Source organism: Vipera berus, assembly GCF_964194415.1.
Source record: "Vipera berus genome assembly, chromosome: 5".
Lineage (NCBI taxonomy): Eukaryota > Metazoa > Chordata > Lepidosauria > Squamata > Viperidae > Vipera > Vipera berus.
This window is the reverse complement of record NC_138207.1, coordinates 50,337,725-50,355,487: the sequence shown is the minus strand read 5'-3', so window position 1 is coordinate 50,355,487 and position 17,763 is coordinate 50,337,725. Positions and strand designations below refer to the sequence as shown.

General features: G+C 40.7%; 1 protein-coding gene across 1 annotated transcript in view; it reads right to left on the bottom strand.

Moving 5' to 3' along the window:
* LOC308668561 (VPS10 domain-containing receptor SorCS3-like) overlaps positions 1-17,328 on the bottom strand; it is a gene marked incomplete at its 3' end in the record, with an annotated part of 516,653 nt that extends 499,325 nt beyond the window's left edge. The window contains exon 1 of the mRNA XM_081328566.1: positions 15,781-17,328. Within this exon, the coding sequence (XP_081184692.1) occupies positions 15,781-16,605 (825 nt within the window). The 5' untranslated portion in view covers positions 16,606-17,328. The remainder of the gene's footprint in view (positions 1-15,780) is intronic.
* Between the last annotated feature and the right edge of the window lie 435 nt (positions 17,329-17,763).

The window sequence follows — 17,763 nt, the reverse complement described above, 5'->3', positions numbered from 1 at the left end:
GGGCATGACCAGCTCTACATCGTTCGCATCAAGGGTGCCTATGAGGGCCTGGGCAGGAATGGGACAGATCTGAGGGTCTCTGGCAGAAGGAGGGTCTCTGGGCCAGGGCCAAGGCAGTGGGGGCTGTTCCCTCACTGTTTCCAAGATGGCTTCGCGGGCCACATGAAACCACTTCGCGGGCCGGATCCAGCCCCCAGGGCTTGTGTTTGACATGTCTGAGCTAAACTATAGTATTTAGTATACAGCTTTCCAATAAAAAATGCCAACTTTTAGATTAAAATCGGAGGCACCATTTGCTTAAACATTTTAAATATTGTATCCCCTCTTTACCATATTTATTTCCTGTGCTCCGGAAACCCATGCAACATTTTTTTATAAATCTAATGTCATGGTTCTGACAGAGACAAATAAAGCAGAACTCCGAGGTCTGCAAATTTCTCAAAGAACATGTTTATTAGTTACAAAGTATTGGCACAGTCAAGACTGAAACCAAGTCTGGATACCCAAGTAACAATTTTCCAATACAAAGTTAAATGTCCCACACATAAAAGCTATGCAAGCAACTACATTCTCCAATATTATTATTTGGTGGGCTTTTTGTGAAATGCCCAGTCTCTAGTCTCAGAAGCAGCCAATGTCCTTGGTTCCCATGGGACAAAAGTTTATTTTGACTAACGAAGCACCTAGGCAACCCCCTCCCTCTGTTCTATATGGCAACCTAGAATGAGAAGGAAAATGGCTGTAGCCCTTCTCATTTGTAGAGTTGACATCTTAGCTGATCCCCATAAAATACAATTATTTCCATTTTTTAAAACAAACCAGTGTAACTTCACATTTTTGACAACAGAAGAAATTGTATAAGATGCTATGTCAGTTAGGTATACACTGTCTGTTGATATCTATCTGGCAACTATTTCACACAAAGGATATGGAAAGAAGAAAAAAGAGTGATTCTATTGCTTAAGTTGAGCCCTTACCCACTTTGGCTCTGTCTATCACTCAGAGTAAGTGATTGGAGCAGCCTACAAGCCCTGCAAATAAGTGAAATAAAGAGATAAATTGGCCATTCATGGATCCAAGTATAAAGGGCAATGGTGACTGTGTGTACTAAGAAAAGTATCTGTTTGTGAGCAGACATATATTCATACATACAATGGAAGTATATACAAAGCATTATTGCTTTTATTGTTTGTGATGAAAGATTGTCATGATTAGTAAAGGATACAAGCTGATCAGAGATGCTGAATATGGTAGACTATTTCATGGTAGCCTCAAAAGTGGATCTTTGGGGAAAACAAATATTTAAAAAAATAAAGTGAGAAAAAGTAAAGCGAAAAAAAATGTCTGCAGGAAGACGATTAATCAGAGTCCTGCATGAAAAACTGTTAGAAGACAAATTAATCTCCCAACAGAATGAAAAGAAAATAGATATATTTTAAGAAAAAGACTATGGAATCATGCTGGAATAGAGTGAGAAAAATTATGTTACAGAGTACCAAAGAAGGGGGTAGCATTACACTAATGGAAAACACAAAGAGGCTTCTTTGTGGAATGGTAGAATGAGTGGGAGATGAGGAGGAAGTGTGTATATCAGAATGTATATTACAGATATTCCTTGATTTATGACCATTATTTTAATAGTAATCCAAAATTATGATTTCCTTGGATAGGTTGCTTTAGGACTTGTAAAGCACTTCTGTCCATTGCAAAAAGTCTCACCATCACCACCACTTCCTATGGTCATGTGATCACACCCTGGGTGCTTGGCAAGCTATTTGCACTTATGGCCAGTTGCCAAGCACCCTGCAAACATGTGATTACCATTTGCAATTTTCACTGCTGACTTTCCCAGAAAGTCAGTGGGGAAGCTGGCAGGGAATCTTGCAAGCTTTTATTGCATGCTGAAAGGACTCCTCATCTATGGAGACTGGCTGAAAGAGCTGCCTGCTGAACAATTTCAGCTCCACATGAATCTGAAACACTCTAGCAGGCAACCCTTTTGCTCTTTTTTTCAGAGTGAAAGGGCTGCCTGCCAGAGAATTTCACCTCTTCTTTAGCAGGGAGCTCTTTTGTTCAATTTGCTTAATGACCCAGGAGGTTGCTTCATGACTACAATTGAAACTGCTGGGATTGTGGTCATTGAGCAAAGCAATCATGTGACATAGAAACATAGCTAAATAGGAACCTGATGGCAAAAAAACACCCAATGGTCCATCAAGTCTACCTTTGAGTTTATTTGATTTTTTTGTTTATTATTTATTAGTTTTAATTATTACTTCTATATTATATAATTTTTATTTTTAATTTTTGTTAGATGATGGACATGTGTTTATCCCAAGCAAATTAAACATTTCACTTAACAAGTGAAATGTTTAATGTATTATACCAATGTATAATACATTCCATTATACCTATACAAGTTGTATTATACCATTGTACAACACATACAATGAAAAAACTGTTACAACGAATGTAAGCAACGAGATCAAGCAACAGTTAAAATTATAAGAGGCAGTAAAATGCAGAGTGATTTTTGATGGAAGTAAAAGTTGTTTGGGAAGTAAATGAAAAGCTAAACCAGCCTCCAGCAGAGTGAATAAAAGCGATAAAATGATTTTGAAGGTAAGATGAAGTGATTAACTGCTACAACTGGTATTTTAAGGATCTGGATGAAAATGAGAATGGATAAATCAAAGAATGGAATCAAAATGATATGAATGCTACTGTCAAAAAAATGATGAAAAGACAGTCATAAATTGGATGAAAAAGTTGAAAAATTGTAACGCTGTAATGTAGATTTATTTATTTATTTGTATCACCCTGGAGTCTCCAGATAGTATAATTAAGAGATATTGGTGTGGTTTGCTTATGCCCACTTGATTGAAAGAATGTGCTGGCTTCGTTTCTGATAAAAAGAATCACAAGCGAATGCAAAAACTACAAGAGAAGGCTTTTTTAATGTGCTAGGCAGAATTCTGTTTGAAAGGAGACAAGAAGTAAAGGAATTTATATGAGAAGAAACCATATTAGGTAATTTTGAAGGGGGAAATGTATTAAATATGTCTATGACTGCTCTTAAAAAAAGAACAAAAGTCACTTCTTTAAGTATTTTTTGCTTTTATTTTATTTTCTATTTTTCATCACTTTTTCTTTCTTATTTTTCTTCTGTTTTTTGTGTTTGTCTTTTAACTTTGCAAAAAACAAATTTAATAAAACTTATCCTTTTTATCCTTTAGCAAGAAATAGCAATAGCACTTAAACTTATATACAGCTTCACAGTGCTTTGCAGCCCTCTCTAAGCAGTTTACAGAGTCAGCATATTGCCCCCAACAATCTGGGTCCTCAGTTTACTGACCTCGGAAGGATGGAAGGCTGAGTCAACCTTGAGCTGCTCAGAATCGAACTCCTAGAGTGAGCAGTGAGTTAGTCTGCGATACTACATTTTAACCACTGCACCACCATGGCTCTTATACGTGGAAATTTCCTTATATGAAATTTACGAACGTGACAAAGAAAATGTGTTGATTCAGAGAAAGCACTTGATAAAGTAAATGTAGAAGGTTTACTGTGCATGTGGTTGCTGAACATATAAGTACTATATGATAGAAGTAAAGCTATATGATGGGAGGATAAATTCAATACTTAGTGAATAGTTAAAAATATTGAGCAGGGAGTAAAAGAAGGACTTTTGATGCCTTGATTATCAAATATGAGTAGACACAGTTATACACAATTCTTTTGATGATGCTTGATTGCAACCATTAAAATAAATGCACTATTGGATGCAGATGATCCCAGCTAGGTAGCTGAAAAGTGAAATGACTTGTACCAAATGATAGATGGCATGATGTAACAAAGAGTACAGATGAAATTAATCTATCAAGGACCAAGGCAGTAATGCCTGACATAGAAAATTGAATAAAAATAGAATGTTATACATAAATGCCAAAAAACTAGAGCAAATATGTATGTGGTTACATAGATGTTTACTAAAGACAGGAGCATGGAAAGAGAAATTTTAAGATGGATAGTATGTGGAGTGAGGAATAAAATTTCTCAAACGAGCAAAAATGGCTGTGTTTAATAGCATGTTTCACATTTGTATAGAGAAGTGAGAGTTGGGCATATCAGAGGAATTTACAAATTAGCTGAATTGTAGTGAGAATTTCTTACTTTTTACTAGCTCTTTGTATAAAGTGCCTATGACCCAGTTTCAATCTTCCAGATATCCAAGAAGAACTACAGTCCCTATAGAGCTAAACAATGAAACTCCCCTAATTTTTTTTCCCTATCAGCTCTCGGTCAGTTTGAGAAAATAGAATTTAGTATTGGAAATTTTTTCAAAGGAGAGAAGAATTTCAGTGAAATTCCCATGAGTAGAGTTTGGCACTCATGAATGTATAAGAGTTAACCAAGAGATGCGCATGTGAGTGTCCTTTCTTTCCTTGTACAGCCTTTAGTCTTCAGCTTTCCCCATTGCAGCTGAATCCCAAAGGAACCCATCAGAATGCAACTCCTTAAATTTGTTTGCTGCTGTTTTCTTTCCAACAGCAGTGCTACTGCCACTGCTAAGTGAGCACGTCTTATGAGACTTATTAGAAACGTCTTTGAATGTTGGCTTCAAAAAAGGCTTAAATCCATTCACGGAAGTTATGGGATTCCTCTGCTGGAACATTGGTGGACTTCCTTGTGCACTTGCAGTAGTTGGCCTCTGTGAAAAAAGAATGCTGGATTAGATGGACCCTGGGCCCAAGTCAGCAAAGCCCTGTTATATTCTTATGTTTTAAAGCCAACAAATTTGATGGAGAATCTCAGAAGGCCAATTATGTTTATTGTTATAATGAGACTCAGATTGTTAGAGGTTGAGTATCTTTCCCAACGGAAGTTTATGCAATAATAGGCAGAAGTCCTAACTCACTTTAGAATCAATTGGATCTCCATTCTACATGTAACAATGGGGCAAGCAATGGGAGCAGTCATTGGGGCTCTCTACAAAAATAGACTTCCTCTCTAAAGTAGTAGGTTATGTAATATACACACAAAAAACCATGTGGAATCTAGGACAAGATTAATCCTATAGATAAGTCTTCTCATACCTGCTGCCTTCTAGGTGTACTGAAGCTGCAGCTGTCAGAACTCCCAGCCTGTTAATCAGGAATGGAAATAATCTTAGACAGCCATATTCACATGTTCTGTTAAATCAAAATCAGCAAGCCACATTATTGTATAATATTTTGCATAAATCCAATCAGTGTGGTATCACTGCATTCGCGTGTTATGCAGTGCAAGTCTGGCCAGTTTAGCTTAATAAACAAACCATTGTTAATTAAATAGATAAGCAAGCAATGTGAGCAGAATCCATGCAATGATAGCACACAGGAACCAGTGTTCTATGCAACAGTACTTGCATAATCCCTATATCTAATTCCAGCTGCCAAGCTATTAATCCTGAGAAATATTTTTCTAATTAACATCATAGAAGAAAATCCTCAACAAACACCCTTGGCCTACAATTCTTTACTTACTTTCCTAATTGTAAGCTCCATGAAAGTAGGGTTTACTTTCATGTACATATGCATAAAACTGTTTTCCTGCAGTACAATTCCCCTTCTCCCCCCCCCACCCCCAACCATGGATGGTGGAAACAAAAAAGTCTCCACATTCCATCTCGGCTAAAAGAGCTTCTCTCAGCAGATCTATGTATTAAAAATAATTATAAATATTTTCCCCTGCCACATCTTGCGTTGTTAGGGGCCTTAATTAAAAAACACCTGTCATACATTATAGCCCCATAAGACACCCAACCTGCAATTTGCTGAAGTGAGCTATATATAACAGCATCTGATTGACAATTTATACTTTAGCAATTTAGCAATCCCATCCAAACATGGCCATCCACATTTTTAATAACTATTACAGGGGGAAAAACAAGAAAAAAAAGGAGTATGGTTCTTCATCATTTTATTCAGCAAAAGCTTTCTATCTCCTCTGTTTAATCAAGATATGCTTCTGTTCTCTGAGCAAAAAGTATCAAACAAACATGAACAAAGAACAATTAATTACTATTTGGGTTTCTCAGAAGCCCTCCAGATGCATGTATATAATTACTTATTTTCCTGAATAATTGTATTGTATATAATACTTACAGTATGCAATTAGCACAAAGAATAGAAAAACAATCTTAACCACAGAGAGGTAAAGCCATGAGGACTCAACTTTTTACACAACACACAAAAATAGAAATTGATGCATTTTCTGAAACACAGCAAAGGATCTTCTCTAAGCAGTCCCAATTTGTCCTTTTCTGGAGATAAGTGTAAATATTAGTGTAAGTAAGTAAGTAAGTAAGTACATGTAGACTTTCAATAAGAAGCCAAGATATTATGGGACCTTAACAGTTTATAGGATAGAGTGGGTCATATATAATGGTAAACTATAATGTACAGTAATTTATTTCACTTAGTGCTTATGTTTATCCACAAAAGAACTCTGTTGTGTGGTTTACTCTAAAATCACCTCATAAATATTCTACTAAGCAAACATCATATCATTAAAAATAATGTGTGTGTATACGTGTGAAACCTCCCTGGAGGACATATATGAGGTCCCCCTAACCAACCTGCTCAGAATGAAAAAAACTACTTGGATAAGCAGTAGAACATTTCAAACCAACACAAAAAGTCCAGTTGCCATGACTCAAGTTTCAGACAACTCTACTGGAATAACTGAGAATCTTCACTGAGATGAAATATATCAAACAATAGCCAGTGCTAACGTACTATCAAAGAACAATTTAAATTAATCCTTGGAAAATGATGTCATACAGAAAATATTAAATAAAAGGGAGGAATTGACAGCTGCCTACATTAAGGTTTGATAAATTTCATTTGGAAGAACATTCCATAACATGAGGGCAACAAAAATGATCCTAAATATACTTTATACAAGGATTTCCTTACTTGGCAGCTTTCAGTCGATTAGAATCCAGTTCCTATAGCCCTCACTCTATACTGCCGACAGCATAACAAAATAAAAGAATAACTGAGTTTTAAGGGACCTTGGAGGTCTTCTGAGTTGGAAGGGACCTTGGAGGTCCAACGCTCTGTTCAGGCAGGAAACCTTATATAATTTCAGAAAAATGGTTGGTTGTCCAATGTCTTCTTTAAAACCTCCAGTGTTGGAGCACCCACAACTTCTGGTGGCAAGTCTTTCCACTGATTAATTGTTCTAACTCTCAGGAAATTTCTCCTTAGTTCTAAGTCGGTTCTCTCCTTGATTACTTTCCACCCATTGCTTCTTGTCCTGCCTTCAGGTGCTTTGGAGAATAGGTTGGCCCCAACTTCTTTGACATACTCTAATTCTAAACAATCATATCTTCCTTTGTAAAACAAGTAAATAGTGGCATATATAGTTTTATAGTCCTCAGCTGCTTCCAATGATTTGCGTGACCACATTCCACAGTGAAATGTAGACCAGTTAGCAACTCTTCCTGTGAAAAGATGACAAAGAAAAAATCTACGCCTGCTAGAGCTTCAGCCTCCCTTCCCTGTTCATGAATACCTTGGCATTCTATAAAAGACCTGTTTCAGTGTACAAGAATTCAGGATCCTTTTACAAATATATTTTTCTGTAATATCCCTGCTACCAAGTCTGGAAATATATATCATTGCTTTCCCACTTGCAGCTTTGCAACATGTAAAATTACAGAGTGTATAAAGGTCCCGTTCCCATTCTATTGGATGACTTCAATTCCTCTATTCCTTTCACATTTCCTTTTTGAAACAAAGTTTATGTGTAGCATAAATATGTAGAACATAGTATCAAAACCCTAATGCAAAATTATTTCATTTATTCATATATATCACAGAAAACAATTTTATCTCCTGTCCTTCATGGACAGAAAAAAATTACCATGGCAATACATGCATTGATAAACAAAGGGTTGAATTACAGTAATATGTTCTACATACGGTATGTCTGAGGTTATCACTAAAAAGAATGAGGAATCATGGTGTCAAGCACACAATATGCTGGTTCTGTGGGTCCCAAAGTGAGTAGTTATTTTTCCATGAGGTAGCATACAATTTTAAGAAATTGTTATTAAATTATTCCTATTTTATTACTGCACAAAATCGTAAGCCACTCAGGATCAGGTTACTGCCTCCTCCTTTACAGGACCAATAGATCTATCTACTACTAACCCAGGTTATTGTGGAGCAAAAATTAGTATTTTCTACTATTGCTCCTTTCTATGTCAGGGTATGACTGTTTGTATTTTGTAACATACTTTGTATGTGGACCAGCTGTTTAACTGTATTTTTTTGCTCACACTTCCCCTGATGTTTAATGATTTTATACATTATATTGCCTTGGTTTATTTATTTTATTTTATAGTACTCCCAGTTTTGAGAATGCTCTCATAAGTGACTTTGAAATGAGACGTGATGCTTTGTCAACCAACAAATTAAATATATGCCCACTATCTTTCAAATGGAAGCATCAATATTGCCAGAATGTAGACACAGATATGTTCCATTTAAAACTTCGATTTGGGCTCATCTTACTGCTAGTTTTGCTTTCATTTGACCTTCCTCACTTCCCTTTTTATATGAGAGGAGCTACTCCGAAAGTTGCCACAATATAGTTTTATAAATGGGAGAAAATCATATTATACAGTATGCACTGACATACTTTTTTAACATTGACTCAAATATTAATATTGAATATTTGGATATTAATTCAAAACAAACATTTTAATGGTCTCAGCCACTTTGGCCCAAAGATTTGCACATCCCAACTTAATCACTCAAACAAGTAATGAACCCCGAACACTACCTTAAAAAGGATATTCCATCTGCCTGTTTGATCTAATTTATACACTGAATTTCTTACCACACTCTGATTTTAATTGCATCTTGCTTTCTCAACTTTTATATTAATAACAGAATAATAACAGATAAACTTGGAGGTCTTCCAGTCCAACCCCCTGCTCAAGAAGGAGAGCTTATACCATTTCAGACAAATGGCTGCCCAGTCTCTTTTTAAAAGCTTCCAGTGATGGAGCAGCCACAATTTCTGTAGGGAAGCAGTTCCATTGGTATTGTGTTCACTGTCAGGAAATTTCTCCTTAGATCTAAGTTGCTTCTATCCTTGATTAGTTTTCATCCATTGCTTCTTGTCCTGTGTTCTGATGCCATGCAACTTCTAACAAAATCTTGTTTTCCTCTCTGTTCAGTCCTAATCTAGTATTTCATCAGAGGAATTCATGGGGTTGCACAATGGAATAACCTAAATAAGCAAAGTGTAAGGACTGCACTGAGAGATGAGGGGCATATAAATTTTATAAATGAATGAATACACCAAAAATCGATGAGCGTATCCAAAGCCTTCTCTTTTTTCCTTCAGTCAGCAAAGTATAGACAGATATCTGATTTCAAAACCTTAGAAAAGCTAAGGGCACAGGTTACACAACACATTGTAATTAATTACCCCAATATTTTTCAATTCAATGTTCTAGGTTCACATGACAACATCTTATTTTTCCCTTTCCTAATTTACAGTATAGATAGCTAGATGAGCCTAGGTACTTGTTGTAGAGTTGGTACAAATTTGATAAAAGAATAGAAGAATGCCACTGAAAGGAGATGAAAAGGCTTTACAATGCGAGCAACTCTTAAAGACAAAATGGAAAGTTGATGAACAAGAGAGGCTAGTCCAAAAGAAGAAGAAAGCAAAAAACAAACTTGAAATAAGGAGAGGGATACAAAAATAGTAAATGAAAATCTCTTTATACTAATGTTCTGCTTAAATAGCAAAAAAGCAATATCTTAGTGATATTGTTTCAGAAGATAGCATGTATACACACACACACACACACACACACACACACACAGAGAGAGAGAGAGAGAGAGAGAGAGAGAGAGAGAGAGAGAGAGAGAGAGAGAGATACACCTAGAAACTGATCCACCCTTCTTTTTCTTATAGCTTTCCAGATATGATGGACCAACTTCTATAATTCCAATTTGATCAAAGACTGGCTGGGAATTATGGGAGTTAAAAATACAACACAAAACTGGGAGAGTTAATCTGTAGATTCTTCTGTACAGAAGTGCATATCATTTAGAAGGGATGCATGGATACATCCCACACAAGATTTTTTTTTGTGGATTGTATATTAATATTGCCAAAATTTCATAGGTGAGAAATGGAAGCAAGCCAGTTTTCAATTCCATTGTCCCATGCTATTGCAGATGAATGTATAGACAAAGAAAGTGGGATGCCAGTGAATTAATTGATTTAACTAGAGCTATCTTACTGATACAAATTATTTATATATTCATAAACCGTATCATTTGTCCTCTTGTACCTTCCCAGGTTAATTTGTAAACGTCTTCTAATTTGTTTTCAAAATAAATTGTCTAACAAATAAATCTGTTTTTCATTGTCTTTTATCTGCTTTTTAAAATCTTATGAATTTGTTGACCCTACTTTCTAAATTCCATACAGACATACTTTTTATTAACATTTCTAATGCACAAACGCAGACACAAACAGACACACACAGACACAGTATCTTTGTTCCAGAGAGAAGACTGGCAAAAGCCAAGCACTAATGAGCCAAACTTTTAGAAACAGAAAGAAGGTACATTCTACTGCCCATAGTGTGTATCACATCAGTATATTCAGTAGTGAAAATTGGGCTGCTCCGGACAGCATGACATAACCAGTAGTGTGAAGAGACACATCTTTGTATTCCATCTTTGTATTCCATCGTCCTGATGTTTTGCATCTTCAAAGCGTTCAGGAAATACTTCCCAACTACAGACGGTAATAAAATCTTGTGTTAAAGCATACAATGGTTTTGCGATCTAATCTGAGTTAAATCACCATTTTGCTATGCTTCTTTAAACCAACTGGCTGACCTCCTCCCACTTCTCAACCAGGGGAGAGGAAAGGCTACAGCAGACAAGAAAAAGGAGCCAGGCTTCATCAGGGAGTATTTTTCTTTCTTTCTTTCTCCTTATAACTTTGCCTTTTTCAGTCAGACTGAGCAAACTGGGAAATGCAGCCTAGCTTTTCAAAAATTATACCCAATCAATCCTAAACATGATGCTATGCTTTCTCCCAGGAATAAGGGGAAAAAATACCGAAATTCTCAGCCTCTCCTTATTGAAATCGTAGATGGATATAATTTATTTATTAACGGCTCACTTGGTTTTTCTTTCATGCAAACACCAAAATAACCCATTTCATCTATGAAATGCAGCTTCTTTGTTATCAGATATTTCCACTTCAAATATCAAAAAGATCGGAATGCTACTGCAATGTACTAAACTACATTGCTTCATTTTGATTTCCTATACCATACAATCCAACTACAACCACTGAGAAGCACTTAACTTTATACTGAGGATGATACTATTTAATACATGTTTTAAAATGCTATACAAACCTGTTTCCCATTTTTTTCTATGTGACTTAAAACTACCCCCACCCCATAGGGAGATGCATCACATGCAAGACATACAGGTTTAGACTCTTTGTAGTGAGTTACTGTACAGTGGACTTTTCTGACAATAGTGCTTTTAATTCCTGGAAACTTTTTTTCATGTAAGTTAGTCCATTTCCATGGAGCTTTCTTATCAAGAAGCCTGTGGAGGGGCTCTGCTATTGCAGCCTTATGAGGTAGAAATATGTGATAGAAGTTTAGGAGACCCAAGAATGCTTGTAGCTCTCCTTTTGATTTGGGCCTAGGAGCCATTTTAATGGCCCTCACTTTAGAATCAGAGGGGTGAATGCCGTTAGCATCAATTCAGAAACCCAGGAATTCTGTTGAAGAAACCCCAATACTACACTTGTTCTTTTTTAATTTGAGGCTTGCTTTGCGAAGCCTCTGCAAAATAGCCCTAAGCCAACTGGCCACTTCTGGGGATTCCCCTGCAATAAAAACATCATCAAAATAGGGGCAGACACCCTGAATACCCTTGAGTGTACGCTCCATGATTCCCTGAAAAATACCCAGTGCAATACTGACTCCAAACTGTAAGCGTTTAACTTGGAAAACCACCCTGTGAGTCACGATTGTTTGAGCTGCAGCTGTGGCCTCATCAACCAGCAATTGCTGATAGGCCTGTGCTAAATCAAGTTTAGCAAAAATAGTACCCCCTTGCAAGGAGGCTAAAATATGGTTGACCACTGGGACCAGGTAAGTATGCTGCTTGAGGGCTTTATTTAGTGTGCATTTACAGTATAGTCAGCACAAATGCAAATTTCCCCGTTGGCTTTAAGTGGGGTGACTATAGGAGTTTCCCACTCTCCACCATCAACAGGCTGTAACACGCCCTGTTCTACAAGCTTATCAATTTCTGAATCAATTTTATGTTTTAAGGCAAAGGGAACCCTACGAGGCTTAACTCTGATTGGAACTATGTTGGGATCAAGCTTAAAAGAGATAGGTGGGCCTGTGTATGTTCCAAGGGTTGAATCAAAAACATCCGCGTATTCCTTGCACACTGACATGAGGTCTGCAGTTTGTGTCCAGTTTATGCCAGTAATCTGAATACCTAAGGCATCAAACCAATCAAGTCCAATGACACTCGTTCTCTGGCCCCCAACTACTATTACATCCAGGTGCCCCCAAAACCCTTTAAACTTTACCAACAAGGTGGCTTCTCCCTTAACTTTAATGTGAACGTTTTGAAAATCCGTTAGGATTATATCTGAGGGTCTTAGTTTGGCCCAATTGTTACTGCGCCTACACACGAAGTTAAAAGTGTCTTGAGAAATGATTGAGACTGCAGAGCCAAAGTCCAATTCCATCTTACATGGAACTCCTTGTAGCTCTACCATGAGCTTAAGTTTGGGTTTGAGGGGGCGTCGAGCCCCGATGCGGCATACGCTTCTACGGCTTCTGAAAAATCCCACACTAACTGGACCCTGGGCCCCAGTACCTCTCCTAGTCAGTTCTTCTGACTGGTGTTTGGGTGGCCGGTCTCTGGGTGGCCGGTCTCTCTGGAGGGCTCTGCAAACCACCGCAATGTGGCCTGTTCTTCCGCAAGCTCTACACGTGGCTGAACGAAATCTGTAGTTGGCGCGAAAATGGTTGCCGCAGCACCCTTTACATCTTGGTAAGAGAACTGCCTTGTAATTGTCCTCTTGTGGCTGGCTGTTGCAGTGTGGTGCATTGGGTTGCTTTTGGAGTCGGTTGATTTCAGGTTCTTCTTCCTGGGAGTGTTCTTCAGTGCATTTGGCGTCCTCATGGTGGACCATTTCTTCGAACTTTGTCAATTTGGCAGGCTGTACAGTTTGAACGGTGCCCCCGGCAGCTTCGTCGGCCATCACCTCATCTTGTGCTTCAGAAAACGTTAAATTTGGCCTAGCAAATAGTCTCTGCTAAAGTGTTCTGTCCCGTAGGCCACAGACGAGCCGGTCTCGTAGTCGCTCTTCTAAATTTGAAAATTTGCATAGGTGTGCGGCCTGCCTTAGGCCCACTATGAACTCCGACGCTGATTCCCCAGGAAACTGCACTCTTTGGTCGAACTTGAACCACCAATCCATCTCAGACATCTTGGGCTGGAAGTGCCCGGTAAGCCTCTTTTTGAGATCTGCGTAAGAGACCACTTCGATTGGTGTCAGCACGAAAAGGTTCTCAGCTAAATCAAAGGTAGCTGGGCTGCACACGCAGAGTAACGTTGCGTCCTTCTTCCGTGATCTGATTGGCTCTGAGGTAGTTTTCTACTTGCGATAGATATGATGGCCATTCCTCCGGGTGTTTCATGTCAAATTCTCACAGTTTGCCAACCTTCGGCATTCTTTCTTGCTGGTTCCTGTGTTCTTCCGGATGCTGCTTCAGGCTCAGGGAATGAGTCCACTGAGCATGAGGTCGCTAACGTAGTTGCTAGCTGACCTTGAGAGGGGGGGGAATGCCTCTTCCCTCCAGCATGTGCTGCCTTTCCCTCGAAGACTTCAGCTCTTTATTCAGTGAAGCAGGATCCCACCTTCGTCGCCACTGTTAAATAGCGGGTTCTTTGGTGCAGGAATGAAGACGTGGAACAGAGTACAGGATAACTCATTGTTTATTTCGTGCTGGAACTGTACTGGGGAATTGTCTGCAACTAGCCTCAATATATACTCTAGCCCCTAGGCGGCAGCCAATAGGTTTGAATCAACCATTGCCACCTGGAGATAGCCAATTGCAGCACAGGAGACTTGTAGTCTGGGTTGCTGGAGAGCCGTTAGCTGCTCCAGCAGCCCACATGGTGTTTCACAAGAGCCCAGTACATAACAGTAGACATGACACTTTTTCAAGACATAATATTGATTTTATATTTAGTAAAAGTGGCATCTACAACAGGGCCCTGTAGAAGAGCATACATCCAACTCTGCATTTGCTAAAAAAAATGTTAAGCTGAAGATAGCATTTTCTGAAAATAAGTAGACACTAGTAAAAGTGTTGTTGTTTCTGATCACACAGAAATACAGACTCAAACTTGGGACCACAAATGACCAATTAGCAACCCGGGAATAGGGAATATGGATCTATAGGTGGATATAGAATTTTCAAATCCAGATTTGTTCTACTGCTGACTACAATAGATGCAACAACAAAATAATGAGCACATTGTCTACAACAGGTTGCGTCCAAGTCTAACAAAATTCTATCCGCTGCCAAAATTTTATAGCAGAACTGACCATAACATTTTTACATAAGTTAAGAGAAAATTGAACATTCTTCTTATGGTTGTCCTATAAGGATTATACACCCAGACTCAAGCTAGTTGTGTTTCTAAGATAACAATGTCCCTTTCATTGCTCTATCCAGCAAATGCATGGCATGTAATATTGCTCTATCCTCCAGCGCAGCTACTCAAACCAGATTTCAAGGGCGCCACCTTTTGATAAAACTGAGTTTATGAGAAGAAAAACAGAAAATGATTCTTAATGCATAAACTATAGGAAATTGTAGAGATATTCTACTCAATATACAATGTATGTATGTTTGATAGTATGTATGAATAATTACTAGAATCATCAGTGGGATTTGTATATGTTTATGCATTTATAAATGTAGGAATGTATTATTTTTGCAGATAAGGAAAAGTTGATTCCCACCAATTAGTTTGAAAGCAACCTTCCATAGTGTTTGCTTCATTCCTTATATGGAAAGGAGAAAGGGGGTGTATCAATTCTTAATAAATCAAATGCCAGGTTGTGAACAACAGTGAAGGCCACCGTCCTTCTCTACGGCTCCCACTCCTCATTACTCATTTTCCAGCGCAGTGCCACTGAAGCCTCCTACCTCCCCCTCCCGCGCCATTACAAACGGGGAAATAAGACAGAGAAACCAACGGTGTGACTGCATTGTAAGTCAAGCAACAAGCACAATTCTCTTCCGAATGCAGTAGTAGTTTAAAATAAAAATCAAAGAGGGGGAAAAACACACAACACTGCTAAAATACGCCGCCTGATCTAACTTTCCTCCAGCGGCCCCCAGTCATCCTTAGTAACCACGGATAAAAAGAGCCACGACTTCCCTCTCCGTGGTGCTGATAAATAGAGCAAGTGCTCCGTGTGGCCCCTTTGCCAAATATGGAGACACTCGCGCGAGCTTCTCTCGCCAACCAGCACGGCGTCCGACGCAGCCAGAAACTTTTGCACCCGGGAGGAACCGAGAAGCCACCGGTGAAGGTCTGCCGGATTTACAGAGGACACACACACACACCCCGCTCCCCACCCTTCGCCCCTCTCGCCTCCCCCCCCCGGGCCGGCTCGTGGACTTACACTGCTGTTGTAGCCGGACCAGTGCACCATCGCCTGGTTGTGGGCCGAGTCTCCGTTCAGGGCAAAGGTCGTGCTGGACAGTTTCAACTCTTCGCCTCCGCCCCCGCGCACTTTGCCCAGCCGCCCTTCCTCTTTGGAGCCTCTGCCGTGAGTTCGGGTTCTCTGGCCGTCTGGCCAGGAGGCGTCCCAGCCCCCTCCTTCTGCTCCGCGTCGGTCCGACCCGAAGGGCTGCCAGTCCTCGCTGCTCCTCCGTGCTCTGGGGCTGCCGCCCGGCGTTTCGCCCACAGACACTCCTCCGGGCATCTGTTGCATCTCTAGCCAGACGGAAGCCCGGGAGCTTCCCCTGCCCTTCGCCCTAGTAGTCCCCAGTCGGTCGGAGCCGCCGAGATCGGGGCTCCGGCGCGCCCTCTCGGTTTCCTTCGGGGGTCCGCCGGTTGCTTCCTCGGGCGTCGCGGGTGCTGAGCCTTGCGCCCCCGCCGGATCGCGATCCTTTCGGGGCGCTCCCGGCGCTTCGCCTTCCTTCTCCTCCTCCGCCACCTCTCCTTTTTCTTCCTCGCCCGCTTCACCCCATCCTGCATGGGGATTCTCCTGGAGGGCTTCCCCATCTTCGCCGCCGCTTGGCCCGAGTTTCACTCCCCGAGGAACCTCCAGCGGCGACGGCAGCTGCGGCAGCTTAACCCGAAAAGAGGTGGGCGATAAAGACGACTGGAAACAAGATCTGCAAGTTATCTCAGCCCCGGCAAACGACCCAGCGCCAAATAAAAGCCATGCCGAGGCGATCCAAGCGACGCAGCAGCCGGAGGGCCAGCCAGCCCCTCTCTCCATGCCTTGCAGAGAGTTGGGTATGTATGATCAGAGGCGGGGGGTCCTTTCTAAGCGGGAGGAAGTGAGGGAGCGCAGCGGCCAGCGGATTATTATTATTTTGCAGCCAAGGCTTGCTTCTTCCACCTTTTTCTCAGCCTCTGAGATTGAGGAGTAAGGATTTCTGGGGGGAGGGGGAGGGCAGGGGATTTTGGATTTAAAAAAAAAAAGAAAAAAGAAAAACAGAACAAAAACAAAAAGTCCTGTAGTTGGATTCTGTTCTTTTCCCTGTTGATGGATTTTTCTCTTTCCCTTTTCTTTCTTTTCTTTCTTTCTTTCTTTCTTTCTTTCTTTCTTTCTTTCTTTCTTTCTTTCTTTCTTTCTTTCTTTCTTTCTTTCTTTCTTTCTTTCTTTCTTTCTTTCTTTCTTTCTTTCTTTTTGGTTAAAAAACGTGCTTTTCAGTGAAACTGTTCACGTTCGAGGATTTGATCAAGTAAGAGGATAGCACCACCGAGGGGAGGAGCTGCTGCTCCCGAGCCAAACGCGACGGATGAAATACACCAGCAATTCACCAACCACGCTGCACTTTCAGCGGAATCCGGCGGTGTGTGCGCGCCCGAGCGGCTGCCTCGGTGCTAACAGGGCGAGTGTAAGGGAACTACACTGGCGCGCGTGGGCAGGAAAACAACAGCAGCAGACGACGAGAGAAGCCTATAGGAGAACCACCGCCGGGGATTTTCTCCTCGCTTGCCTGGCGGTGGAATAGGAAGTGAGGAAGCCAATGCCTCTGCCGAGCGAAAGGTCTTTCCCCCCCCCCCCCTCCCTGTTTCTCTCGGGGATTTTCCAACAGCTAGGAAAAGGGTCGCCTGTACTTCCTCCGCACCGTTGACAAATCTCGGCAGAAGCCATTGGAGTAACGGGCGGAGATCTGTGCGTGTGCAAAGGGTGAGCCCTGACAGCGGGGAGGAGGGGGAAGAGGGCAGCCGCGCGACTGGCACTAATCTATTCCAATGGGATCGGAAGTCACTCCGACGGATCGATAGCAGGCAGCTCCGTTCTAGACAGGGGAAGTTGTAAGGGCAGCCGTAGAAAGAATGGCTGATTCCCGTGGAGCGTCTCTTCCCAACCTGGGCGGGCGGGCAGGTAGGCAGTGCCACCGCGTTTACTCGGAAGCAAACCGTT